This window comes from Pogona vitticeps, chromosome 7, assembly GCF_051106095.1.
Source record: "Pogona vitticeps strain Pit_001003342236 chromosome 7, PviZW2.1, whole genome shotgun sequence".
In the NCBI taxonomy this organism is placed as follows: Eukaryota; Metazoa; Chordata; class Lepidosauria; order Squamata; family Agamidae; genus Pogona; species Pogona vitticeps.
Window position 1 is genome coordinate 967,661 of NC_135789.1, and position 27,662 is coordinate 995,322.

A 27,662-nucleotide genomic window follows, 5' to 3' on the forward strand; every position below is an offset into this window, starting at 1 on the left:
CTGACGAGAGGACAGGAAAGCTTAACGTAGGTGTTGGGAACCACAGGCCCTGGAGCTGCGGTTGGCTGTCCTGGGCCTTCCCGGTTGGCCATGGCTGCTTTCCCCATGACTCGATCCATGGGTGGTTTCCTAGCTTTTTCCACAAGCTCTCTTCCCTGTTCTTAGAGGCTGAAATGGTGACAGTTTAACAGCTTTGTGAAAAAGTTTGCTCTGCTGATTTTACCTGGGGTCCCATCTGCTAAGGGGACACGGGGCCTCAGTTTCCCTACCTTTGTTCTAGCATGAGAGCTTGTGCCACCACTGGCTGTGCTGACTGGGGCTGATGTGAGTTCCAGTCCAGCTGCATCTGATGGGATTCGAGGGGGGGGAGAGAGGATATACTCCCTGCCCTGACGTAAGATCTGAACTTTAGGCGTTGCTCACTGACTGCTGAAATAACACAGGCCTTAGTGGGTTCTAAAGATGCTATTAAACTGGATATGGATGTATAAAACAATAAAATTGCAGCCAAAAGGATTTTAGGTCCTTTATTCCAACTCTTTCCTGGATGCAAGGAATCCAGAACTACATCATTTCTAGAAGATGGCATTGGCTACCCATTGTGGTGTGATGGTTAAACTGCAGTCCTGCAGCCAAAACTCTGCTCACGGCCCAGGGTTCAATTCCAGGTAGCCAGCTTGAGGTTGACTTAGCTTGCCATCCTTTTGAGGTCGGTAAATTGAGCACCCAGCGTGCAAGGGGGGCAATGTGTGGCCTTCATAATTAAATTGCAGACTACCCAGAGAGTGCTTTAAGCGCTATGGGTGGTATATAAACAGCACACTTTGCTTTGCTTTGTTCCAGAGCTCAGAAAACCTCCCATTTTAGAATAATTTCCAGAATCACTTCCTGGCCGGGTACTCACCTGTCCAGCCACTTCTGGAGGGTCTCTGGTGGAAGAAAGGAGTAGCCATTCCTCTGGTCTGGAGAACCAGGCCCTCCGTCAGGTTGCCTTTGAGAAATCTCTTCTCATAAGGCAGCCCTCCCCCCTCTGCCTAACAGGAGGCTTGGTTACCCAGAGGCTAGGGATGGTGGTGATGTGTGAGGCTCTCTGGTGATTCAAGATCACTCTTAGCCTATTAGATGCCTGGCTCTGAACCAAGTTCTCCATTAATTAGCCCCCCGAACTTATGCATAGTTAGTTACTTATGGTGGCACCCGAAGGGAAAGTGCGATGTTGGAGTGAAGGTTGTCAGAGAGAAGTGTGTGTGATGGTGTGGATGCAGGAGAGAGAGACTGGGCGTAGTTGATGTTAATGCCAAGCCTTAGCAACTGGAGTACATAAAGCTGCATAAAGGACAACAGCAGGCATGGCTGATGCGTCTAATGGATCAAGGAGGCTGCAGCAAAACTGTACCTGTGTGTGCTTACCCAGAACTCTCTCTCTCTCCCCCCCTCGCTCTCTGTGTGTGTGTGTGTGTGTGTGTGTGTGTGTGTGTGTGTGGAGAAGAGAGGGCACGCAGCATCTGTTTGGGAGTCAGAAAGAACCTGCAAATGCCAGCCTTGTTTGCCATTCATGGCAGTCTATCCTTTCTGCTTCAGGTTTCCCATTCCTTTCTGCATGACGTCTTTTCTATTCTCAATCCCCTCTGCCACCGACAGAAGCGTGCAACCTTGGGCAAATCACTTGGTCTCTTACTTAATTTTCCCATCTACAAAATGGGACCAACGAAGGCCTGTTTGCCTTGCTCAGCATTTTAAAAATTAAAGAAGAAAAAGTATTGGCAAACAAATCATGGTTTCACTGCTAAGAGCACTGGTTTTTATACCCTCACATTCTCCCTCTTCCCCTCCCCTTTTTTCTCACTGTATCTCATCTGCAGCCATATTTCTTAGAGGGAAATTCTGCAATTATTTGTAGCCACCCACACAGGTGGGCAATTTCCAGTGGATTTGGGAACCTAGTCAGGTATTTAGCAAGCATTTGTACCCGAGAGAGAGAGAGAGAGAGAAGAAGAAGAAGAAGAGAGAGATGCGGTGCAGGGGTGGTACATCGATTCCAAGACTTGGGCAGAAGAAATAAACTCTGCAACAGCATAAATGAAGGGAATATCAATAGTCATTTCTACCCTAAAAGAAAACAGCCCAAAACTGCAATTGGAGAATGAAAAACAGGTCATTTCCCCCCAAATGGAGAAGAAATAACAGAAAGCAGTTTCTATCATTCCGTGAACGCATGGAAGGACATTTTTGTTGTCACTGCTGTGAAAGCCGTATGCGTCTAGATACAAAGCCTTTCTTGGGCCAGGCTCGGTCTCTGAGCCTCACCAGCCTGGCAAAATTGGGAAGACAGTGAGAGTTGTGTGGGTGTGGCGTTTGCAGTCCTCCAGCTCCAGCTCCCTTGCTGGCCATCCTCAGAAACACAAACCTCTGCTTTGCGTGTTTGTTTAAAAAGAGGAATGGGAGGAAGGATAGGCACCTTGTCTCCAGCATGCACCGATGCCTGCCCATGCATGCACACGGTCACTAAGGCATCATGGAGTAAGTGTGAGTGAGAGAGGGCTTGGGGGTAATAATGATCCTTTGGAGGATCCCCCTCGGTCCCTATGGGAAAGCGTGGGGAGAGGATTGCCCTGTGAGGAAACAGGGGGACTTTGTAGGCCTTCCCTGCAGAACAGGCTGAGGGGATGGCAAAGGAATGAATTAAGGGGTGTGTGTTTGTGTCTCTGTGTGTGTCTCTCTCTGTGTGTGTGTGACTGTTTCAACTTGAGTTGCTCTGCTGGCCACCCCCATGGCATGCTGGGTCCATGTCGTAGAACGCGTCTCCCTGCAGGCAGAAAACAAAGGTGTGAAGAGCAAGTGCTAGGTTTCTAGAGGCATGGCATTCTCTTGAAGGCAGGAGTGACTCCCCTCTCAAAGACAGGGAGATGTTTATTTTATTTTATTTTAACCCCAAAGGAAGGGAAGGCCAGTGTTCTCCTCTTTCACCACTCCACGCTTGATTCAGCAGCACCTGCCTCTTGCCCTTCCCCTCTTCCCTGCACAGAAGATGTTGGCACCAGCCCTGCTTTGGCACCTTCTGTTAGGTGAAGCTTGGTACCTCGTCAATAGGAATATGATTTTTTATGCCTCCCTCGCTGCCCAGTGGGGGATTTATAGGAGCGCCGTTTTTATATAGACATTTCGAGGTACATAAATGCCGCTGTTGCCGCTGTGGGTAGGGTTGTGTCAGCATTTTCCATATAATATTCTGGATTTTTATAATGCAGGCAATAAAAAAATGGGTGCTCTGAGCTAGGATGCTGCATACGAGGAGCTCAATCCAAGGGAGAGAGAAGGAGGGGGGGGGGAAAGGGAATACTCTATTTTTTAATTCTCACAGAGGAGGGGGAGAGAAGAATTTGTGTGCTAGGTATGGCTAGGTAATATATATACACTATAGTACCTGCTTTTCCACTCCAGCCAAATATATATATATATATGGCTGGAGTGGAAGAGCAGGTACAAGGAAGGGCAACTTCAGCTCATAGACTAAAACAGGAGTGGGGAAACCTGGGCCTTGTCTTGGACTACAATGCCCATTGTCCCTTACCGTTTGCCCATGTTAGCTGGGGCTTTTGGTTTCTAGCATTCCCATCCTGGCTTCACGGGAGCTTCACAGGGTGAGAAGGAGGGTATCTATCACTGACCCACAACCCCTGTGGATTCCTGTCCTCCCCGTCAGTCCCTTGGGGTTGGTCCCAGAGAGGTTGGCTGAGGGGGGACCAGTGAGCCGAGAGATCCCGCTTGGGACACCCCCCTTTGGGAGGGATCCTGACAAGGTGGGACTGAGGACAAGAGTGGGGGGCCCACTTTGATGAGGCCGCTACATTCTCACAATCAAAGACCCAGCTCTTAAATCCTGAAATCAGAAGAGGAGTATAATTACTGTTGAAAGTGGCCCGGCCGAGACAGCCGGGGGTCTGACTCCACCTGGAGCTGCTTTTGTCGATCTCAAGGGTAGGAAACCAAGGGTGACTTTCCTGTGTGTGCAGGGGGTTTGGAGGAATAGACGGGCAGCTGGAAGCTTAGGAGATCTTTGCCGTTTAGTAGCCCGTATCGCTGCACTTTTATCACCGGCCAGCTCTGAACTCTCGTCCGCGTCAGGATGGGCTGCCAATACTTGTTTGTTGCTCTTCAGTCCTGGCTGTTCTCCCGTGAGCTCAAGTCAGCCTACATGGCTTTCTTCTCCTTCCCTTTATCTTGACGACAACAACCCGGTGAGGTTGGTCAGGCTGTATATGAGGGAGCAAGTGTGTGTGTGTGTGTGTGTGTGTGTGTTGTATTCCAGCATGTTAACCATATTACCACATGGCTCTCCAGGATGCAATAAGGGAAGCCAGGCCCCCTGAATGTTTATATATATTGATATACTTAGTTTTAATTTATTTTGTTGCAATTTTAACTTCCCACCAGCTGCTCTGGAAATCTGGTGAAAGACTTGTTTTATAAAAAGCCCTAAAACAAACAAACAAACACACACACACACAAGCAAAAGAGAATGGACAGTGACTCAGAGAGGTCTGGGGGAGAGGTGCCTTCTCTCTTGCTTTGTTGATTTAGTTTTGGTATTAATTATTATGAATAAAACCAACAGTAATTATACTCCTCTTCTGATTTAATTATTTCGATTCCTGACATCTTGCATTGTTGGCAAAAGCTTCCTTTGGAAATCATCCTGGAAACCAAGAATGATGTTTATATGCACTAAATTAGTTCGGAGGTGCAGACAGGCGGCTGAAAGCTTAGCAGCTCTTTGTCACTTTACAGTGTGTATTATTGTAATTCTTTGATTTTTATGTTTTTGTTTACTGTTTCTGCTACCGTTTGAATTAAAATTAAGAAAGGAGAGGTTTGCAAAGATAGAATGTATAGGAATGGGAGAGATGGTAGCAACTGTGTGCCTGTCTGTCTGTCTGTCTGTCTGTCTGTCTGTCTGTCTGTCTGTCTGTCTGTCTGTCTGTCTGTCTGTCTGTCTGTCTGTCTGTCTGTCTGTCCGTCCGTCCGTCCGTCCGTACGTGCGTGCGTACGTGCGTATGTATGTATGTATGTAGCTTATCTATTGGCCTTCCTCCCATGAACCCAAGGCAGCATACATGGTTCTCTTCCCTGTTTTATTCCCAGAACAGCAACCTTCTGAGGTAGTTCAGGTTCAGGGGTGCTAACTTGCTCAAAGTCACCCAGTAAGTTTGGTGGGTGGGGGAAGAGACTTCAGCTGGGAAGGTCTAAGTCCAAAATCTAATCACTGATGAGCCTCTCTTGCTGCACCCCAACCCCACTCTCACTGATCTCAAGCCCTCAGCATTTGTTTTTGCGCTGAGGTACTTGAGCCCATGGCTCTGTTGATGAGAGGGCATGGCTGATGCTCAGAGGAAAAGGAAGCAGAAGAAGCAGAAGCCAGCCAGCCAGCCGGCCTTAGGGACTCACAGGAGAGTGAGAGTTCCTCAAGGACTCCAGTGGTGAAATCTTCTTGTGGGCCACACCTGGCCCCTTTCGGCACACGGCCTTCCAGCAGTGCCATGGGAGCCGTTTTCTAGGGAAAACACAGCACAGAACTTCACCAAAAGACCCTGCCACAAACCGATTAAAATCTCGCTGGTGCATCTTGCAGGGTAAGTGAGAAGTGCTCTGGTGGGACCTCTCGTTTTCTTTTCTTTCTCTCTTTTCCTGCCTCCCCCTGCCCAGGTTGCCAACCTTGAGTGTGCCCTTGATTCTCACTGCCTCCTAGCAGCTCTTCAAAACACCCATTGCTCCTCCAGTTGCCAGTTTCAAATAAAATCTTCTCTTTTTCCCAAGCCGGCCTGTTCTTCATCCCTCTAGGGAGAATCTGTAATGCGCAGAAGAAAGGTCAAAGCTAGAGAGAGAGAGAGAAAGGTGGCAGGTTCCCCCACACAGGAAGACCCTGGAGGGTTGTTTCTCGTTGATCTATCTTCCAAGCTGAGATTCCTCCACCCCCTACACTCTGATGGTTGCTTTCTAGAAAAGGCTGATGTTTGGGGTGTAATCCTGTACTGTCAAATCCAACATGCCTTTTAGGCTAAAGGAGATGAGTCTGACATGTGAGCATGAGGAGAAACAGAGAAACACCAAGGGATCTGGGGAAGTTGGTTGAGTGGGAGCGAGAGAAAGAAGCCATGGAGCACCTGCTTTCAGTCAGTGACTGGGGAGCCCTGGAGGGTGGGAGCCTTGTACGTCCGCTCTGCTGCAAAAACTCTCTGGTGGCTTTAGGCCAGTTGCACATCTTCAAGCCTGGCCTGGCCTGTCCCACCATGTGTACCTACTTCTTTGTTATATTTATTTCCCCTCCTGTGAACTCAAGATAGCACGGGTGGCTGTCCTTCCCCCGCCTTTTAGTTTCACAACAACAACTCTGTGAGAACAATCGGGTTCTCTCTCTCTCTCTCTCTCTCTCTCTCTCTCTCTCTCTGTATATGTGTGTGTGTGTGTGTGTGTGTGTGTGTGTGTGTGTATGTATGTATGTATGTATGTATGTATGTATGTATGTATGTATGTATGTATGTATGTATGTATGTATGTATGTATGTATGTATGTATGTATAAACAGGGGAGGGAGGTTAATTTACCTAAATCATACAGTAAGAAAATTCAAATGTTTTGCACATAGAATGTATATGTTTAGGGAGTAAAAGGAACACACACAAAAATGTAAAATTCTGTGCAGGGTATTGAGTGTCTAAGAGACAGAAGGAAAGTAAGACTGGCAGGTTTTCCTCCTGCCTAGGTTTATTTCCTCTTGTTAAGAAAACTGTTGTGGGTTCAACATAGCCTCCTTAAAACTTTTTGGAAAAAAAGCTGCCCACCGCTTGGAAAATGAAGTGGTAGAAACACGTTGCCCCTGTTTCCTGTCTGGGCTTCCAGATAAGAGTGTTTCCTCCTTCCACTTCCCCAGCAATCCTACAAAGTGAGTTGTTGGAAAGTTGGAGTACAGTGGAAGATGAATGGTTTTGATAAGAAAGAGAGATGGAAAAGGAGATGATGGTTGGCAAGAAAGATGCAACAGGAAACACACACCTATTCCAAGCTTTTCCTTTCCATTCTATCCTTTCCCCTTCCCCTTCCCGTTGCTCTTGTTTTCTTCACAGAAATATATGTTGGTAGGAATTGAGTAAGAAACAAAACATTTGACTTATTAATTAGATCTGTAGAATTAAGCTTCTGGCTACCGAGACAATACTATAAGAGAGCGTCCCTTGGTACAAATAGATCTCTTTGAAAATTTAGATAGAAAAATCTGTGTGGGAGAACAAAAGAGTATTGTGCTGAATTATTGTACGTTTCTTAAGGAGGCTGCAAGGGCAGGTAGTCTGGCTGGGCGCAGATGTGAACAGAATAATAGGCCTGGAGTCTGAATCCGATGGAAGGCATGGAGAAGTCTCGCTGCCTGTTTCCACAGTGGCTCCCCAGATGCCTGTGGGAAACCTGCCAGCAGGACAGGAGGTCGGCCGCATCCTGCATCGTCCCCTCTTCATCACACCTTCGCCCAACAGGTGGTGAGAGGGTCCCACTCTGCCCCAGGGCATGGGATGCAATACAGAGAGCCTTTGAGACCAGTCGCCATGGCCACCTTTGGCCTCCAAGTTCTAGATTGGGCAGAACCGGGCTCAGGCTAAGTGGCCCTGTCCGTGTGTCCTTGGGAGGGACACCGGAGGAAACATGGCTTGCAGGGTTGGTCCCTTTGGCTCAAGGCCAGAATCTCTGGAGGCTGAGATGCAATGCACCAATACGTGGGCCTTCTTTTATTTTTCACGTTCTGAGTGAGACCCTGGGCGTGTCCTGAGCCGGCCACCTCTAGCACTTTGAGTCGTGTCTGTGTCTTTCTCAGCCCAGTCCGGAAATGCTGGGGATTGAACTCGGGCCCTTCAACGTAACGTGAAGGGGTTTCTTCCACTTGAGTTACAGGGACCTCCCCTGACCACCTGCACTTGACTCTCTTACTGGTGATCTCAGGAGGTCACTTCTCTCTCCCTCCCTCTCTGTCTTCTGTGCACATGCACACTTTTTTTAAAAACTTGGCTGAGGCTGAAGTACCCAAAGTGTCTTGTGACACCTTGAAATGGTTTACTTTCCTGCAACCCCCTGTGGACATCCTTGGTGGCCTCAGATAAAGGAAGCTGTGGTCCACGAAGGCTGGTGCCTGAGACAACGTTGAAGTGCCACAGGACTCTGGCTTGCTTTGGTGGCAGCGGATGGGCACAGCCGCGTCCTCTTCTTTGGCATGCCCACCCCGGGTCAGAAAGGCTGAGGAACACTCATGGCATCGATACAGCTTCTTCTGTGTTTTTGGCTGATCTCTTATTAAGGAAAAAGAAAGGGTGGTGGTGGAGGAATCAAAACAAGAGGTTCCAGTGCTGAGCCCGAGAAGGACCTGCTAAAAGGCCTGAAGAGAAAATAAGCAAAACCCAACAGGCCAGGGAATTAAGTTCCTAGGTAATTGCATCTTTGAGAAGCCATCACTGCAGTCCAACTATTTCCCTGCTTTCCTTCCGCTGGCAAGGTGGAATCGACAGCAAGTCGAGTGAAACCTTTTCTTTTAAAAAGCCCAGAGGGGAGACGCATAGATTTGCTACTCAGAATCTGAAGGAAGCGGGGACGGGGGGGGGGGGAGACTCTGACAGCCGGGGCATCGGGGTTCTTGTTGTGGCCTTAATTTCAGAACAAAATGGGGTGGCAGTGGAGGCGGTGGCCAACCTCCTCAATGCCTTCTGTCCCCACTTCCAGGTTTCTTCATAGCAGGAAGGAAAGAACAAAAGAAGCTGAGTCTGGCCAATGTCCATGGATCTGTGTTCTCTGAAAGGGGCAGGTCTCAGTGGACGCAGAGTTGCTTCTGCTTCTTCTTTTGGATAGTAAATTCCAGATTTCAGTCCCAGCCAATGTGCTGGTTGGTGGGGTGATGGTGGTGGAGTCTGGGAGATGTAGTCCAAAACCCAACCCTGCAGTGATGAACAGACTTAGGGAAGCTGATTCACCAAATGGAAGCCATCATCTCCCATCTCTTTAATATCGGCAGTTGGTCTGGAAATGAAAAGAGAGTACTAACAATCATTTTTTTCCCAGTCTTGCTCCCCCCCATCATCCACTCCTAATAGTGTCTGGTAAAAACATGGGAGAACGGCACATTCCACAGCCCCCAAAAGTTGCAGTGTTCCACAAGATGTATTTCCCACATCTTGCTTTAAAAACAACACACACAGAGCTTAAAAGTCAAAATAAACCCAGAAGTGGGATTTTCAACAGAAGAAGCTTTCTAGTCGCTTCTGGTTTTGCCAGAATGGGCTGATGCCAAGCCCAAAGAGGTTCTGAAAGAGCAGAAATGGCCTGCCTTCCTTGTGACACAACTCCACATTGACCTAAAAAAGCCTAACTGGGCCCCAACTTGACTGAAGTCCTTCCCTTAGACCAGCAAGAAAGCTTGGTGGGTGATGATCGGACCGCCTCGCTTCTGCGAGGGGCATTCAGGCTGCGAAATAGCTGTAAGAGAGGCACTTGCTTGACTCCCACCACCACCCTTGCCCTGCTATCTATTCATTTTGGTGCCGAGTTAAACCTGTTTTACTTGAGAAAACTTTTAATGAGAGAAGTAGCTTGAGGGACCTTCTGGTGCTGTTTAATTAGCTGTTGCTGCTGCTTGGATTAAGTTATTTTCTCGTGCATCTTGAGCGTTCATTTATTCTTTATCTGCACTTGTATTTCATATATTTATGTTTCCCATTTTGTCGACCATACTGTGCAAAACCCGTGGTATAAATATTGTTAATAAAAACAAAATGGTAATCCCCCATGGGTCTGCTTGTCTTAATTTCTTGGCAAGATCTCCTGCTGTGGATTTTCGTTTGTGGAAACAGCGTTTGTCTTGTCCTCATCTGGATTGTCATTTAAACAAATTTTCTTTCCCTTAAAACATAAGGTTGGGGAGTTTGTTACTGTTCATCTCGAAAGAGCAATTTTCCCAAATGAACATCTTCAGAAATCAGTATGAGAGATTTAAATTAAGTTTGATTATTTGGAGTAAATTTAAACATATTAGCACCCAAAGGGATCTGTGACCTTCAACCTTCTAAGCTATTGCTGAATCTTAAATTACCCCCCAGCTCTCACAAGGCTCAAGAGGCAGCATTTTTGTCGATTGAAAGGATGATGGTGCTAGCTGGTCCCCTTCAGGCATCTCTGCTCCCTCTGGTGGGTGGGTTGGAAGGAAGAGGGATGAATGTTTTTACAAATAATATTTTTTTTTTGTAGTTTAATCTCTCATAAAACAAAGTCTTTGGGATGGTTTTGACTTTTATGGCCTATCAAAAGCCATTAACTTTACAAAGCCCCTGCTCCTGGTGAAGACAGAAACCTCAGGAGATCTAGATCTTCTCCTTGCCTTCTTCAAGGACTTGTTTCTTCCACTGTTCCACCCTTCCTTTCCTTTTTCTCCCCCTGCAGCAAACCTTTGAGGCCCATCCTGAAGAGGAAGCTAGCGTCACGCACATGATCAAAGCCGGCAGTGGGGTCTGGATGGCCTTTTCTTTGGGTTCCTCCATCCGCCTCTTCCACACAGAGACTCTGGAGCTCCTTCAGGAGATCAACGTTGCCACTCGGACCACTTTCGCTCTGCCAGGTAGGAAGGAACACAACGAAACACAACAAAATGAAACAACAACGCAGGATGTAATCCTTGCCAAGAAATTCCAAACACAGAGCAGTGTGAAACAATTGCACTTCTTAGCAATGCCTTTGCACGAGGCTGATCTACTGCCTGAGGCAGAGGGCAAAATTACACCCCCACCACCCTGCTTTACCAGTCCATGTACTGAAGTGGCCAGAACTGCTGGTAGCTAAGTCTTGCTTCATCAGACTAATTGGGTGGGGGCACAGATAAGAGTTGGGAGAGAGTTTCGTCTCAATATGACAAATTTGCAAACTTTTGCAAATACCAATTCCATTTTAAAAAAAAGAGAGACGAATGGGGAGAAAGCCAAATGGATGCACTTTAATGATCCCTAGGTCCAGGAGCATAGTGGTGTGCTATACATCATTTTTTCCTCTGATTGGGGTGGGGGGGGGACGTGACAGTTTGGGAATTTGTGAGGAATGGCAGGTTGACTGCCACAGCTGCCCTCCGATGCCTGCCACCTGAGCTGATTGCCTTAGTGCACCTAGTAGGGAGGGCCGGCCCGGTTGGTGGCGTGTGGCTGCCCATACCTTAAGGCAATCTTCCTGCACCTCGTATCTATCAGATGGGTTGGGTTACCACTTCTACTCCTCTCTTATGGAGAGGACTAGGTGTGGGGGGGTTGCCGTAAAGGGCATTGCCCTTTCAGCTGACCAAATGGGCTCTGAGGTCTCCCTTTCCTGGAGGCCTTTAAGGGATGCTACCTCTCAAAGGATTGAGGCAGCTGGAGATCGGTGGGGGGCTGTCTCCCCACTGGGGCAGAATTCCCCGCACTGGTGCAAAATGCAATGAGGCATATGTATATGTGTGTGTGTGTGTGTGTGTGTGTGTGTGTGCATGGAGGTAAGGAGCAGAGTTCATTCAAACTAAAGAAGGGCCTGTCACCCCTTCCCTTCCCTGACCATCTCCCCTCACTCCCAGTTCAGCCCTGCATGGAAGTTTTAACCCCTACCCGACCAAGCAGGTTAGCAAAGCAAAAACTAGCTGATAAAACAAAACGTTACCTTTATTCATCTTGCGGTTTCTCCCTCCTTCCTTTGCCCGTCTTTTAGATCTCTTCCATCTCCCTCAGTTCCAACATGCAAGATGGAGTAATTGTGTAATTAGTCCTTAAATGCATTACTTGTGTAAAGTGTTTCATGGTTTAATTTTTTTTCTCCCTCTAAAAAAGCCGGGTTTAAAAAATTTATCACCATCTCTCTTCTTCCTTAGTGTGAGCATTCCCCCCACCCCTTTGGGTATTAATGCATTTTTGAGCTTAAGCTATCTCATCCTTTTTAACTAGACAGGTCATTAATAAAGTCTCTTTTGCAAAAAGAGAAAAGGCGCAGCCTTTTTAAATTTGTATATTCTCAGATATACTGGTCGGGCAAGTCCGACGTTACAGCTTCAAGTCTCATCGATAAAATATTTATTTGCCATTAGACTCCCTCCCTTTCCCTCTTTTATTTCTTTGAAGACAAAAAAGGGGGTCTTTCTGAGCCTTTTTTGTTGCCACTTACGTTGGGATGTAACAAACCTGTATTAAATTTGTGTGACTTGTAATTAATTCCTCTCTTTTTTTGCATTTACCTGGTTGCATGACCATTGTCCCTTGACAGGACTTTGTTCTTTATTTGTTGTGACTGATATTTTTGGATTTCTTTTTGCAGCCTTGGGATCAAGGGTCTGAGGGACCACGATCACCTGCTTCAACTACTAGGTGATGATGTGTCTCCTCTGTTGCCGGGCATGTTACCTTGTGCCTCATGCAAGTGACCAATAGAAATAGGATATCTATTTAAAAATGTCAACGTAACTGTGCTAGTTCCTTTTGAGAAATGTCAAGGAGTTGGTTTTAAAAATAGCAACTTTGACAGCAGATTGCTAATTTCGAGTGGCCTCGTTAACAGTCAGAGGAATTTATTACTTGTAAGAGTGAGTTGTTAATCCCTGGCTTTTCCCTAGCCTTCATGAAAGGCATCTTGCACAAGGGCTTCTGTTTCCCAGGCTGGAGGGTGTTTGTGTCACGTCCAGGAACCCTCAGCTTGTGCCCCTGGGAACTTTAGATGATGGTCAAGTAGTTGCTTAAGCAAAATGATTCAAAACAGAAAGACCTCAAGGGGGACCACTTGTAGACTTGTAGCAAGAGCTTTCCTTTGTCTGCCCTTGTTGTAAATTATTTTTGTTACAATTCCTCAACAAAAGCTGAAGAATGCAGGCAAGCTTTCAGAGGATGCTGTTATTCATGTACTGTATGTCTGTATGGGCTCCAACTTTAAACAAAGGAAGTATGTTTTTCATATGCTAATATATGCAGATTTAATCAATGGAAACAAGCCTAATCAGCTAAGGTTTCCTTAATTAGATACCAGAGTTAGTTAAAATAGAAGACTAGTTCTAAGTCATTGGCACTGTGATGTTCCTTAATGACATCCCACAATCTACCTCCTGTAATGATACAACCACCTCCACCTTCCATGTCCAGCTAGAAATTTGTTCATAGTCTGGTTCTTCCTCTTTAACTGCTTCATTGTAAGTAGTCACTCACATCTAGTAGTCTGGTAAGATTGAGATTTTAAAGTAAATTGGTGGAGAGATGTGAGCAGAGCAAGGGCCAGGAGTAACATGAGCAAGGTTAAAACAAATATCAGTGGCAGAAAACCACTTTGCATGCTTCCCGACTTCATCTCCTCTGGTGGATGTCGGTGAAGAATAAAATCCACTGCTTTAGCCCAAGAATGGGCTCAGCCTCAACCTCCTGCCTGTCCTCGGCCACATAGCGAATGCCTATCACCATCTAGATGGTGAGCTGCCCTGTTTGGATGAGAAAGAGTGGCCTCCAGCTGAGATGCCTCAAGCTGTGGATTCTCTGCCCCAGCCTCAGGCAGGATTAGAGTCCCCTGGGTGTCCCTTCCTCCTTGGCAGTTCTGTGATTCTCTTCCTTCGGGTTGGCCTTTTCAGGTAGCCCTACAAAGCTTTCCTGCTGCGTGCAGCCTCTGCCATGTGCCTGCCCACCACACAGGACACACCCCACTTTTGGTCACTCTCAGGCTGGTAGCTACAAGAGACCAAAGATTAATCCAGGACCCGCTGGTGGCTAAATGCTCCTGATGAGAAGTTGTGAGGCCATCAAGAGTTCCAGCAGCCCCTGTGGGTCAGGCTGGTTGTGTGAACTGGCTCAGAGACTAGGGGACGACACAGGCTGAGAGTGCAGAGGGGCCATGGGTCCCACCTAACAAACTGCTCTCCAGAACCGTACACGGCCGCCCTTCTCCTTTCAAGGAAAACCAGATTGCTGTTTCACCAGTTAACACTCTGATCTTCTTCCTCCCAGCACCCTTGGCTCTCTTCTTGCACCCCCACCCCCATCATTTTATTGACAATTTCATCCCCCACCCCATTCCACCCTCTTTCTCTCTCCACAACTCTCCTGGTCTTTCAGGAGCTAATTTGCAATTAAAATGCACCACTGCATCAGAAGGCTTAGTGGAAAAAGAGAGAGAGAGAGAGTGTGTGTGTGCAGGAGGCGTGAGGGGAATCCTAACACCATTTCCAAGGTGGGGTTCCTCAAAGATTTTGGTATCCTCTGTGGGCAGTGATTTAGAAAAGGCTCTCCGCTTTGACCCAAACCTCTCCCCCAGTGTACCTGCTGTTATGTTTTATTGGGGACACAGAACACCAGGGAGTGCCTGAGCACATTCACACTCTCTGTCTGCTCTGCTTTAGCCTCCGACCAACTAGGTTTTGCAGGGGCAGCCCTCATATGCATTTTTATTATAAAATTTTCCAACTCGATTACATGGTTGCAGCTGTAAACTGTGTTCTGTTTTTTGGTGCACGTTGTTTTGCTGAAAAAAAAACTTTTCTAATAAACAACAAAAAATGGGCATTTTTCATTAAACCAATTCCAGCATGCCCTGCTCTCCACAGAGAGTCAATTTAGCTAAAATATATTCACATAATACAGTATTTTCTTGTTCTCCCATCATGGACCACTTTTTCCCCAGCCATATCATAACCTCCAGTAATTGTGTGAGATAGCAGTTTTTGATAATGTCTGATTAGATTCCTTGTAGAAGTCGATAAAAATGCCATAAGATCTATGTGTACAAACATCTTCACGATTCCATCAATTGAATTTGCGATGCCAGGACCATATTTCTTTATAATCGGACGGGACCAGCATCCACAACAGTGAGCGCCCTGGTTTCAGATGGGTTGTAGCTCTGCAGGTTTGGGGAAGAGATGCAGGCAGGGTCCCCCTGGTTCTGAAGGGCCCCAAGAGAGACCTGCCCTTTGTAAAGCGGAAACTCCTTCGGCCTGAATTCCAGCTTTGGAAACTCTGTGCATGCATTAGGAGGTTGAATGAGCTACAGGAGACCCTACCCTCCTCCCAAGAAAAGACACAGAGCCCCACTGCGGGGTGTGAATGTCATTCTCTCTTCTGTTACATTTTCTCTCCTCCTGTGTTCCCTTTCAGGGAGTAAGCCTTTGCTTTCCCTTTTCCCACACAGAGTCACAGAAATGGAAATGCGTGCTTTGTGTGTGTGTGTGTGTGTGTGAGAGAGAGAGAGATTTTCTGCATATTTCCTAATGGGCACATTTATTTATGAATTTCATATTGTACGAGGTTCCCCTTCGGTCAACATGTTCTTTCACCTGTCTTGTGCGTGTGTGCTCTTTAACGGTTTGAAATTTTAAAGGGTGCGCCTTGTCTGGCATATATCTCAGAAACACCCCACAAGCCCCTCAAATGTGGAAAAAAATCTCAGAGCAACCTGTGTTTCTTCCTCCAATCAGTCCCAAGTGGTGCACAAAAAGCTCCTTTCTTGTGGAAACTGACCGATCTGGCAAAAGTTATCGGCCACCCAGAGTTCTGGCCCCTCTCTGTGCTCTGTGGCTGCAGAAAAGGCTGGAAAGAGAGTTGTCGGGTGACTGGACCTGTGTGAAGTTCTGGCCAGGGGAACTCTACTTAGTTCACACTGCATGTAAATGGTTTATTTAAAATGTACCTGCTGCTCAGTTTCTCCAAATTTCTCTGCCCTTCAGTCTCCCTTTCCCCATGTGGGCTTTGCTTTCCTCATTTGCAAGCCTGAAGGCAGAACCTGCCTCTGTTTTATTATTAATATGAGCCGCTTGGGGCAAAGCTATTTGCCTCCCCCATCACCTGTGGATAAAATATCTACATAAAACTGAGCAAAGGCTAGTATTTGCTTGATCAACCCAAGACTTCTCTGCCAAGTGCATTTTTCTTATAGTCCCCCCTTCCCCCCCACCCCTGTATTCTCGCTGTCTTTTTTTATCTCTGCCTATGCCAAAAAAAGAGGGGGGGATGTCTCTGCCCAGCTGGCCACCCTTCCTGTGTTTGCTGCCTCTCTGGCTAAACCCAGGAAGACATGATCAGGCTGAGAGAGCTAATCTCGTCTGACACCGAAAACATGTTAATTCACAGCGGTGAGTTACCCGTTGCGTCGTCCACGTGGAGCGAAGACAACGGCGTGTTCTCGTTCAATGAGGCAGGGGCAACCATGCATGTGGAATGTAAAAAAATAAAATAAAATAAAAGCCTGAAGCTTCTGGAATGGAGTCGTTGCTAGCTTTGCAAAGCGAGGGCCTCCCTCTGCCAGCCTTACCTGCTTGACCTTGGCATTTATCCTTAGACCACTCAGTGGGTTTCATGGCGCTTTGGGGATGAGCATCCCAAATCCTAATCCAGCGCTCTCACTGTAAGGCCCCACTGACATCTCGTGGTCTCCCCTCGGGTGCCTTGGTTGGGGACTCCTCCATCCTAGAAGGCGGCTATACTGGATTCCACCCCATTCCCCCCCACCACCTTCATTCTGGGCAGCTGACGGAGATGCTGCCTTTGTGATGCTACACCAGGGGCTTTGGGTACCGTTGATTCAGTTAATCCTGTGCATATTTATTTATATTGTACCTTTCTTCCAGCAGGCTGAAGGTGGTGTATATCTGTTCTCCACATTATTCCGGCAGTCACAGCCATGTGGGGTAGGGTGAGCTTAGAGACAGAGAGTGACCGGCTCAGGGTCATCCAGGAAGTGACATTCCTTGTGTGGGGGGGTTGAACCTCCTGGCTCTCCCGCATTGTGGTCTGCTGCTCTCCCCAGGACACCGCGTACCTATTCCCTGCATTTACTGCCCCTCTCTCTTCCAAGTTCTGACAAGTAGCTGCAGGAGCAATAGAGAGACCAGGCGTGGATTCAGGGATGTGGCACGGGTGGTCAAACCATTTTCTTGCCTGAAAAGTCTTTCAACCCAATGGTTTTTCCCCTCCTTTCTTCTTGGCCATTGGGAGGCAGGCAGCTGTGCCACAATGACCACGAGGACAACAACAACAACAACAGCAACAAAAACAACAAAAACAACAACAGTCTCTCTAGAGATGTCAATGGATGGGCCTTAAAGTTCCTGTCTGCAGATGGGAGGGATTTCACCCTCCTTTTGTCAAGAGAGTTTTAGAAGGTTCTTTTGTGTGAGGACACCTCCTAAGATTGATCCTGCAGGTCAAGGCTTCTAGGAGTTGTTGTTTGAAGAAGAAAAAGAGAGAGAGAGAGAGACATAGGGGAGGCTTTGATGTTTTCTATTCCCACAAAGATGATCTGAGATGTAAGGTGGAAACAACGTGTTGCTTCTTTCTTGAGCGATGCTTCTTTGCTCTGCCCCGGCTGCCCAATCAGGATGGAAGACATGTAGACCGGAAGGTGCTGGGGATTTTGGAAGAGAGTCTCCCTTTAGGACTAGGTGGGCCTCCAAAGGGACAAGAGCATCTGCTCTGGCCACTGAGTTGTCCTCTCTTTCTCCCCACAGGGCAGAAGCACGTTCGTGTCACTAGCCTTCTGATTTGCCAAGGCCTCCTGTGGGTGGGCACCGATCAAGGCATTTTGGTTCTCTTACCTGTGCCCAGGCTGGAGGGGATTCCCAAGATCACAGGTGAGTCACCTCGTGCTGTGTAACACTGATGCCCTTGAGCATGTGTGCAAGACAAGGGTAGGGTTAGGACGAGAAGAGGATGGCTCTCCGAGACACTGAAAGCACTTCACATGGCTAAATACAACCATGTATTGCACTGCCCTGTCTGTATCCTGGGATCTGTAGTTTGGTGGGGGATTTTGGATCCCCTGTAAGAAAAGGTTACAAAGTCTTCTCATCCCTCACCAAGCTAGTCTGAGTCCTAGGATCCTGTAGCAGAGAGGCCCGGCAGGTCAAAGGAGATCAGCCTGGTATAACTCTTGTCATGGAGATGCTGAGAACCAACCCAGAATACCTTCACCCTACCTTCTGAGTGATATAAAGCTATATGGATTTAAACTAATGATTAAAAATTAGGAATAATGAAGATTGTACATTTGGTGGACTAATCTCATTGTAGCCAGCTGAACATTGCTGCCCTGATTTCTCCCTACAGGGCCTTTGATTTCACAGCTCAGTCTTAACATCTAGCAGAATATCAGGATGTTTCTTCCTTCCATGAGGACTAGCTTTGTGGTCTGTCTAACTGGAAACTGATCAACTCACTCTGGAGCTTTCAAAGTTTCACTAGGACAAGCTGTATTTCTTTTCTTCTCAAATCTGTCCTAGCCCCAGCCTTAAAGGTTACAGCCTTCCTGTGACCCTGGATGCTGAGAGATGAAGTGCAGAGCATGGTTGGGGGAGAACTGGACTCCAGGAAGATACCTTTTCCAGTACATGTTTAATGTCCTCATAAATAAAAAGTCCTTCTGCATCCTTCTTTCCATTGCTCAGGAAAAGGTATGGTTTCCCTGAACGGTCACTGTGGCCCTGTGGAATTCCTGGCTGTCGCCCTCAGCACCCTGGCCCCGGATATCTTGAAGAGTGACAAGGAAGAGGACCCAGCCGCCGAGCCCCCCACTGCCACGGAGGGGAAGCCCGAGGGCAGGTCCTCCTCAGACTCCGGTGCCCAGGAAAGCCCCCCGACGAGGGAGATGAGGAAGAAGGGGATCCTCTTGCAGTACCGCCTCCGATCCACTGACCACCTCCCTGGGCAACGGCTCTCTGTGCGGGAAGCCCCTTCCGCCACCGGCGGGACCACCTTGGAGCACACGGAGGAAGACGGCTCCATCTACGAAATGGCTGATGACCCAGACATCTGGGTACGGAGCCGGCCCTGTTCCCGGGAGGCTCCCCGCAAAGAGATCTCTTCCTTGGCTGTCATCTCTGGAGGGAGAGGTTACCGGAACTTCCACCCGAACGGCAAACTGCCCTCCAGCAGTGAGACGGACAGCACGTTACTCATGTGGCAGGTACCCTTGATGTTATGACACCAGCCTTCTTCCCTTCCTTCCTTCCTTCCTTCTTCTCCTGACGAAGGTGAAGGAAGGACCTCACCGTGGTGGATTTGGCCGCCTGGCACAGCGGCTGCCCCTTCCGATGTCTTGCCGTCCCTTGGTCTCGTTGGGAAACTGACTTGCCTGTTCTTGTTCAAGAGGCCTTCAGGCTTTTAACGTCCCTTTTCTCCCTCTTGGACTCTCTCTTGTGGGTGCTGTTCATGGCACGCTCCTTTTTAAGGCTCACCTTCACCTTGGTGTTGTCTAGCCTTTTTGTTTTCTACCTTGGGAAGCAAGTCTTGTGTGTCTTTTTGCGGCCGGGGAGGGGGAGGAATAAGAATAAGAATAAAAACTTGCCAAATGGCATAGGAATTGGTGTGACCTCTGCAGGTTTCGGAGTAGCTGGAAGGTTTTTATGCCCCAAAAAAGAGTCATAAAAGGTTTGTGTATCAATGTGTGAATATGTGTGTGTGTGTGTATATATTATATATATTAAACTTTATGTACATTATTATGGTGTAAATAAAATATGTATATATTGGGTGCATCTTCTGATACTGAAATAAAAGTGGTTGGAAACCCACACACCCCGGCGTCCCTGACATCTTGGCAGCTGTTGTCATCGTTCGCACTGGGCCTGGATTAGAATCCTGCAAAGCAAGTGTCCTGTTTGGTCCCACTGTGAGATGGCGCAGAAAGTTTTTGGCCAGGTTGGAGTGGATGAATCTGAAAGAGGAAATAACTTCCACCCTGGGGATCCCTGAGGATGTTGGGGGTTCATGGTGTTTACGTATTTTAAATATTCCACCTCTAGTGTCTCAAATCATGTCAGGACTGTTTATAAACAAACAAAAAAGCAGGAGAAAGTCATTTTATTTCTTTCCAATGTTTGTTAAAATATCCTAGCTTCCCTCCAGTAAGCTGAAGGCTTATTGAACTTGGCTCCTGGCTTCCCTTTCTTGTCCTTACACCAGCCCTGTTAGGTGGGTCTGACTAAGGGTCCGTGACAGGTCCCCTTAGTCCAGCATTCAAAATACTACATCACATGTGCTGTATATAAATCAAACTAGGAGGAAGAGGAGGAGGAGGAGGAGGAGCCGGTGGCAGTAGCACAGAGGTAACAGTGCATGGAAGCCATGAAGCTGGTACTAGAAAGAACACTTTTTTAGTGTTTTCTTCACTTTTTTTAGAATGATGCTGAAAAGAACCAAACACAAGGAAGACAGAAAGCATGAGAGAGGCAGGCAGATTAACTTCGGGGGATTGTGGTTGCCCCTCTAAGGATGTTGAAGCAGAGAAGCAGCTCCGGTCAGTCCTGGGAACTTCTGAAAGGAGAGGCAGTGGTAACCAGATTTACAAATGCCCTGTTTGGATGACCCCTAAATATTTGTCTCTTTTCTCTCCCAGCCTACTCTCTCTCTCTCTCTCTCCCATATAATAGATATTTTTTTTTCCAGGCATGTTCAGGTATATGGGAGGCTTTGACCTGGGGACAGCAGCTGTCACAGACCTGGTGAAGCTGCTTAACAGAAGATGTAGGGAGGAATACAGTGTCTGGATGGATTTAGGCAGAATGAGAAAGGGCAGTAATGGAAGGAGAGAGAATGAGTTGAAAATCAGGGCCCTCCAGATTGAATTCCCGCCCTAGCAAGTGTGAGGTTTTATCAGCCAGTTAAATCCATCCTAAATCCGATTTCTTGATAACTCCCATTTCATTTCCATTTTCGCCTTTCAATTATATTCTCAGCAACTCAACCTTGAAATAGGCCATCTCAGCCGCTTCTGTCAGAGAAGGAGTATTATTGGTTGTATACAATTTCCGTAGCTTCCCCCCCCCCGCATAATTAGACATTAAATGCATGTAACACTTTCTTTCTTTCTTTCTTTCTTTCTTTCTTTCTTTCTTTCTTTCTTTCTTTCTTTCTTTCTTTCTTTCTTTCTTTCTTTCTTTTCTTTTCTTTTCTTTTCTTTTCTTTTCTTTTCTTTTCTTTCTAAAAGTAAGGTAACGTTATGCTCCAAATAATGCTGCCTTACTTCTCTCTCTCCCCCCCCCCCCAGTCTCATTCTTGTGGTTTCCCAATTTGGGTCCATTTGGTATGAGAAAAAGAGAAGAGGGGAAGGCATTAAAACCCACAGTCTTCTCTTCAGACCTTTTTCAGTTCCAGTTTATTTGCACAAACCTGCATGTCATTACAAAAGTCATAGCAAAGAGTGCCATGATTTAAACACAGTATAGGAACATTCATTGCAATATCTATAGGTTTGTCGCCGAAGCAGGTGACTTAAGGGTCCTGCTGATGCTGCCAGACTAAAATTCCCTTCCACCCCCCCCCCCCCATCGTTGACTGGGCTGGCTCAAAACAAGAGGAGTTGCTGTCCAACAGCAGTGGGCTGTAGCGGTTCGAGTGTCTGGCTTAGATTTGGAAGACTGGCTGTTTAGTCCCCAGCGAACCCTGACATTCCCTGGTTGTTCTGGACCAGTCTCTCTGTCTCTCTCCCTCTTCCCCTCTGTCCTACCTTGCCAGCTTGTTGTGACAGTGAAGGAGGGAAACTGCATTCCCCCACTTGAGCCCACTGAAAGAATACAAGGTGAGAAACAAGGTGAATTTATCTCAAATTGGTAATCTAGTAATTTTTGCAAGGACAATGTATTTCTTGCTTTCCCTTCTCCAATGAGCTTCTCCAAAAACAACATACATTGCTCTTCTCCCTCTGTTTTATATTATATACAGCCCTGAGAGAGAGAGAGAGAGAGAGAGAGAGAGGGAGAATGAATGAATGATCAAGCCCTCAGCAAGTTTCATGCTTTGACAGGGACTAGAACCTTTAATCTCCTGAGTCCCAGCCCACAGCTGTGTCTCTTGATGTACCTATTCTAAAATGGGCAAATAGCTTTCTGGTCCTTTGAATGGCTCTTTTAGCAAGAAGTGTTTGGGAGATTCCTCCCTTCCTTGTATGTTGTTTATTCCTCTTCTTCCTCCTCCTCCTCAGGTAGTGTTCAACAGTTCTTTTACTTGAAACCACTCCCGCCCCCAGAAAGTCATGTTGTGCAGCTAAGAAGCACAAGTCACTCCCGCGATGGAAGGGGAACAGCTGCTCCAGCTCAGATCAGGAAGTTCTCAGATTCCTTCGGCTACTTTCGGGGATAAAGAGAGCTTTTATGTGGAAGCGAACAAGCACTGCTGGCCCTATTAGCCCAGAAAAGAAACGCCTCTCACATTGGCTTCTGCAGATCATGGCTTGATATATTTATCAGGTAATAGGGAATGAGAATGAAATAATTAAAACTGGAACACAGTTAGGGTTTTCCACTAGAAACGTAGGCTGGACCCCCTTCAAGGAGAGGGGTTGATTCTCCTTAGAATAAGAGCAAATGATTCCTCCTGCAAGGTTCCCCCCCTGCAATTTGTTTCTGCACGGCAGGGATCACATGCTCCGTTCTGGAACACAGAGCACGGCAAGCTAATTCCTGTAAGAACATCAGAAGTCACTTTCTTCCAGACCCAACTGGTCCCTCTTTAGCCGAGTCTTTTCAGTCTTGAGTGGGAGGGGCCGTCCAGGGTCTGAAGAGACAAGCAGCAAAGTGTTCTTTCCAGTCACCTGCTCTTGGCTTCTTCTTGCTCGGAGATGTGGTATATTTTCCCCCTTGGGGGCGGGGAAGTTGACTCCAGCCCCTTCATACAAAGCACATGTTCTGCCATCACGCTATGACTTTTCCTCCCCCCTGAGTTTCTTCCCCCTCCCTGGTTCATGCATCACATTAGTGCTCGGTTGCCAGAGTCAGCTGTACCAACCAGAATACCATAGAAGGGTGAATGAAGCAGGCTAAGCTGGACAAGACAGTTGTGGGGTGAAGGAAGGAATGGAAAGGTCCTCCTTCCAAAGACTCATCTCCCCTCATCCTCTCTCTTGAGGGATAGTCATGAAGAACTTGGCAGCTTGCATCTTCCTCTGGCCTTTGAGCTGGTCCCCAAGAAAGGGAGGTTTCTATCCCCTTCTGAGACTGCAGGGCAACCCGACTCTTCATGTCAGGGATGCTGCAAAGGTATGTCAAAACAGCAAGCACTCTCCCTGGGGTGTACTCTTGCTTTGCTTTCACCTGCGCTCAAGCAGGTAGCTGGATATTCTCTTCTGAATTTGATGATTAACCTCCAGGACAAAAAAGCTGCCCCTAAATCAGGTCTGCCCAAAGATACTTTGCAGGGATAGTTTTTCCTCTTTTTATTGTTACTTCCCCATCCCATAAAATGCTAGCAAGGCCATTTCTTGCCTTGAGATTTTTTTAATTTTTTTTCCATTTCTGGCATGCACAGGAAGAATTTCTTTAAAAACCCAAGTCTCTTTCCTTGCCCGCAACAAACTCTGGAAGGCTCAACAGGGATTCTCCCTGCAGGGCTGTGCAGAACCAGCCTTTTCGGGTGAGACTCCTTTTTCATTTTTTCCCCCTGCCGTGCTCGGGCGACCTTGATTATCTCTTGATCAAATTAACACACTCCGGCAGGCACAGCTGGCTAATGAAGACATCCGCTTGTCGCCTCATTTTCTGCCGGCTGTCTAATAAGGTGGGTATTGTCGCAGTGTAGAGAGGAATAGCATCTTCTTGCAGATCGAAAACTGTCAAAGCCACCGCACCAATCTCATATTTGTGGCTTTAATGAGATCGGCTTGTTTTGTGGCATGTAGGTAGGTACGTGCAAAGAGGCAACAGTGTGTGCCCCCCCCCCCGCCATGCCGCACCTTCTCACTTCAGCAAGCGGGGGCTGTGGTGAAGGGAAATCCCAGCTCACCAGCTGGTGGAACTGGAACCAATCCAACTTCCAACAGATTTGTGCCAGTTTCTCCCCAACATTCTGCTTGCTCCAGATGTGAATCTCCGAGTGACCTGCTTGATTTCTGAACGGAGTGGGTTCTTTTGGTTTCCAGGCTATCTGGCACGGGAAGGCAGCTAACCTACTCAACTGGCACAGTCAGTGGGCGCAGCATCTTCTTCTAAACAAGCTTAGATGCAGAACTGTGAAAACAGAAGGCGAAATCAAAGAGCAGCTGAAGTCTTATGATACGAGACTATCTGATTTCCTTTTCCCTTGAATATATTGTTTCACCTGCTGACAGACAGAGTCATAATCGGTTCATATCCCTGTACGGTTTGAAGGTGTTTTACCAAAGGGTGATAATATCTGAGAACCTACAATGCTACTTTAAGTCAAATCAAATATGGGTCTGTTTTAGCATCTTCAAAAAGGGCAGAAAGGAGGAACCTGGAAACTACAAACCAGCCTGCAGCAGATTATACAGCGGCCAGTATTCCAGCACCTTGAAAACAATGCAGTAACAACTAGAAGCCAAAATGGATTTGTCAAAAACAAATCCTACCAGAGTGATCCAATCTCAGTTTTATGATCAGGTAACTTCCCTGGTAGATTGTGGGGTTACTGTAGATGTAATATATCTTGATTTCAGCAAAGCCTTTGTTGAATTGCCCCGTGATATTCTGATTAGCAAGTTAAGTAGCTGTGGGCTGGATAGAACAAATGTCAGGTGGATCCACGGTTGGTTTCAGGATTGTACTCAGAGAGTGCTTATCAGTAGCTCCTTCTCAAACTGGGTGGAGATAACAAGTGAGGTACCCCAAGGCTCAGTCCTGGACCTGGTGCTCTTCAGCATTTTTGATAGTTGGATGAGTGAATGCAGGGAATATTTATCAAATTTGAAGGTGACACAAAATTGGGTGGAATAACAGCTACCTTGGAAGACAGGAACAAAATTCCAAAAGATCTTTGAGGGTCTGAAAACAAGAGAATAAAATTTAACAATGATAAGTACAAAATTCTACACCTGGCAGGGGGAACCAAACACACAATTAAGAAGATGAAGGATTCTTGGCTCGGTAATGCTACAAGAGAGAAGGATCTTGGAATTGTTATAGGTCTAAAGCTGAATATGAGCCAACAGTGTGATGTGGCTGCAGAAGAGGCCAATACTATTTTAGGTTGCATTAACATACGTATAATCTCCATATCATGTGAAGTACTCATTCTCCTCTATTTGGCATTGGTTAGGTGGCCTCATCTTGAGTACTGCTTCCAGTTCTGGACACTGCACTTTAAGAAGAATGGCAACAAACCAGAACAAGGACGATCAGGGGACTGGAAGCCAAGCCCTAGGAGGAAAGACTAAAAGAGCTGGGCACATTTAGCCTTGAGAAACAAAGAATGTGGCGACATATGATATGGTAGTCATGCAGAGGAGGAGCAAGATCTGTCCTTAATCATCCCAGAGCGCAGGACATGTAGCAATGGGTTCAAGCTACAGGAAGCCAGAATTTGGCTGAATATCAGGAAAAAACTCTTAACTGTTAGAACAGTATGACAATGGAACCCCATGACCTTAGGAGGTGGCGAGTGCTCCGGCGCTGGAGGCATTCAAGAGAAATGTAGACAACCATTTGTCAGATACATTTGGATTTGGACCCCTGCCCTGAGCCAAGGGGCTGAACTCAATGGCCTTAGAGGTGCCTTCCAACTCCATTATTTGAAAATTGGGAACATCCGGACAGGAGTGTTTTCCCGGCCCTCCTTGGGAATCCCTTCTCTTCCCTCATGGTCTCCATCCATGGGCTAACCAGGGCCAGCTTCTGAAACTGGATGTTGTCAGGATTCAGGGTGGACAGTGGGTTTCAGGATCCTCTCAAAAGTCCTCCTGGGAGCCGAACCCTTTAAGAATCTTGTTGACTTTGTGAACCCCCATAAAAAGTCAGCTTTCCTGACTTTCAAAGAGTGACTGAGGGGAATAGGTGGAACGAGTCATCTGGTGAGTTTCCAGCTCTAGATTTTGACACTGACAGATCTTGATCCACGCCAGCCGGACCTGTGATCAAGAAAGGCCATAGAGCACTCCTGGGTGATGCAAACGAGGGAGATGAGCCCCACCGCAAAAGAGAGGGATGGCCACACCTCCGACTGTAAAGGTCTGCACTCACGGATTGGGGCCAGGCTCCGTGATGGAGTTTTTACAGGGTCATGCCAGGGCAAGGCAAGTGGCCTGAGTCCTCGGGGAGCTGGGGGAAAGCTTTATAGAGGCATCAAGGATGGCTTCCATTGATGGAAAAGGCTAATAGAAAGAGAGAAATTGGTGTCAGGCAAGGGCCCTGGCCATCACTCACAGCCGGCTAACAAGCAGGTCTTTTGTCCCAGTGAGATTGCACTCTCTCTTCTTCCTGCAGACAAATCCAACATGCAACTCCAAAATCCTTCCCTCTGCCCCCCCACCCCCACCCCAGTCCACCATCTCTTTTTCCACTCGACCTGAAATGAATGAGGGAAGAGGAGAGAGGAAGGGTTCTGAACTCAACATTTGCACCTCCAACTTGGGTTTTTCCTTTCCCTGATTGTCATTTTAAAAAAGATGATGATTTCAAAGGCGCATCTATCGAGCAGAGAGGGAAAAAAAGATGAAAGCCAGAATGGGAACATGCCTCTTCGGGATGTGCTGCTGCATTAAACCCCATGCGCAGGATTTTAATTCAGAGAAGGAAGGAACTGCACCAGAGCTTAGGAAAAATTATTTGGAATACAAATCCCAGTGTTCTCTGACAGCATGGCCAATGGGGGATTCTGGGAGCTGTAGGAAAAATATGCTTGTTCAGGCTGTGACAAACAAGCATGCTTGTATATTTTAAAGACAGGCTACGTAATTGAAGGAAGCATTGAAAATGTTTATCCCTTTCTGAAGGCTTGAAAAGGACAGGAGACGGCCTTCCCTTGGGGGGGGGGGAACAGTCAAAGCGCCATCTCGAAAACCCTTCTTCTAAGGGTTGGGAAGCTGAGAAAAGGGGCACCCACCGAAATGCCTCCTTCCACTATAAAAGGAGTGAAGTCTCCCCCCCGCTCCGCCATTATGTCTCTGAGCACATGCAGAGAGCCTTGCCAATCCAAAACAGCAACAGCCCTTTCTCTGGCTCTTGAAGGAGGTTCCAGAGAAGTAGGCAAAAACTTTCTCTCCCCCCCCCTCAGCTGCCTTGAGTTCCCCCACCCTCACCTCCCACAACTTCTGAAGGAATTAAGTAATGACCGAACGCCTGCTGGCTTGTGCTCTAAGAGCAATTACCCTTAAGCTCTCCTGTAGTGGTTTTAAAAACCTTTCCCTGCTTGGGATCTGGTCCAAGGCCAGAGCGGTGCTGAAATTCCCAGGTGGGGAGGGAGCAGGGATTAAAAAAATACCACCGCAGGAGTTATTTCTTCCTCACAGCTGGTGGCTGAAGGTTGAAAGATGAATTATGCATGCCCTAGACTTCAGATGGCTGTCTTTCTTTTATCAGCCCCGCTTGGCACCCCTTAGCCCACCGTAAAGTGCTCAGGGTCAATTTTTTAAGAAAAATATTCTTCGTTTACATTTGTTTTAGAACTGACCAGGGGATTAGAGGAGCGAATCATGCCAGGATCGGGGCCAGCAACTATTTTTTAAAAAAACATATATGGTGCAACTCCTTTTGGAATGCCTTGCTTGGTGGAAGTTCAGCTTGTGCATGCTCAGAGACCCTCTGTTCCACATCGTCAAGGGCTGAAAGAAAGGGAAGTCGGTGCCCGCCATTGAACTGCCGATCAAGTGGCTGTTGGAAAGGGCAGGAACTGATTTTAGAAACAAAAAATGAAAAGGAAAAGTTGGGCAACCGAAGTTAC

At 47.1% G+C, this 27,662-nt stretch overlaps 1 protein-coding gene across 19 annotated transcripts in view; it reads left to right on the forward strand.

Moving 5' to 3' along the window:
* The window catches only part of ARHGEF10L (Rho guanine nucleotide exchange factor 10 like), an 87,305-nt gene extending 67,738 nt beyond the window's left edge, over nt 1-19,567 (forward strand). For all 19 annotated transcript variants that reach the window (XM_078378951.1, XM_078378945.1, XM_078378946.1 and 16 more), the window contains 3 exons: nt 10,468-10,642; nt 17,507-17,629; nt 18,443-19,567. In XM_078378951.1, coding sequence (XP_078235077.1) covers nt 10,468-10,642; nt 17,507-17,629; nt 18,443-18,978 — 834 coding nt within the window. In that variant the 3' untranslated portion in view covers nt 18,979-19,567. The remainder of the gene's footprint in view (nt 1-10,467; nt 10,643-17,506; nt 17,630-18,442) is intronic.
* The last annotated feature ends 8,095 nt before the right edge of the window (nt 19,568-27,662 follow it).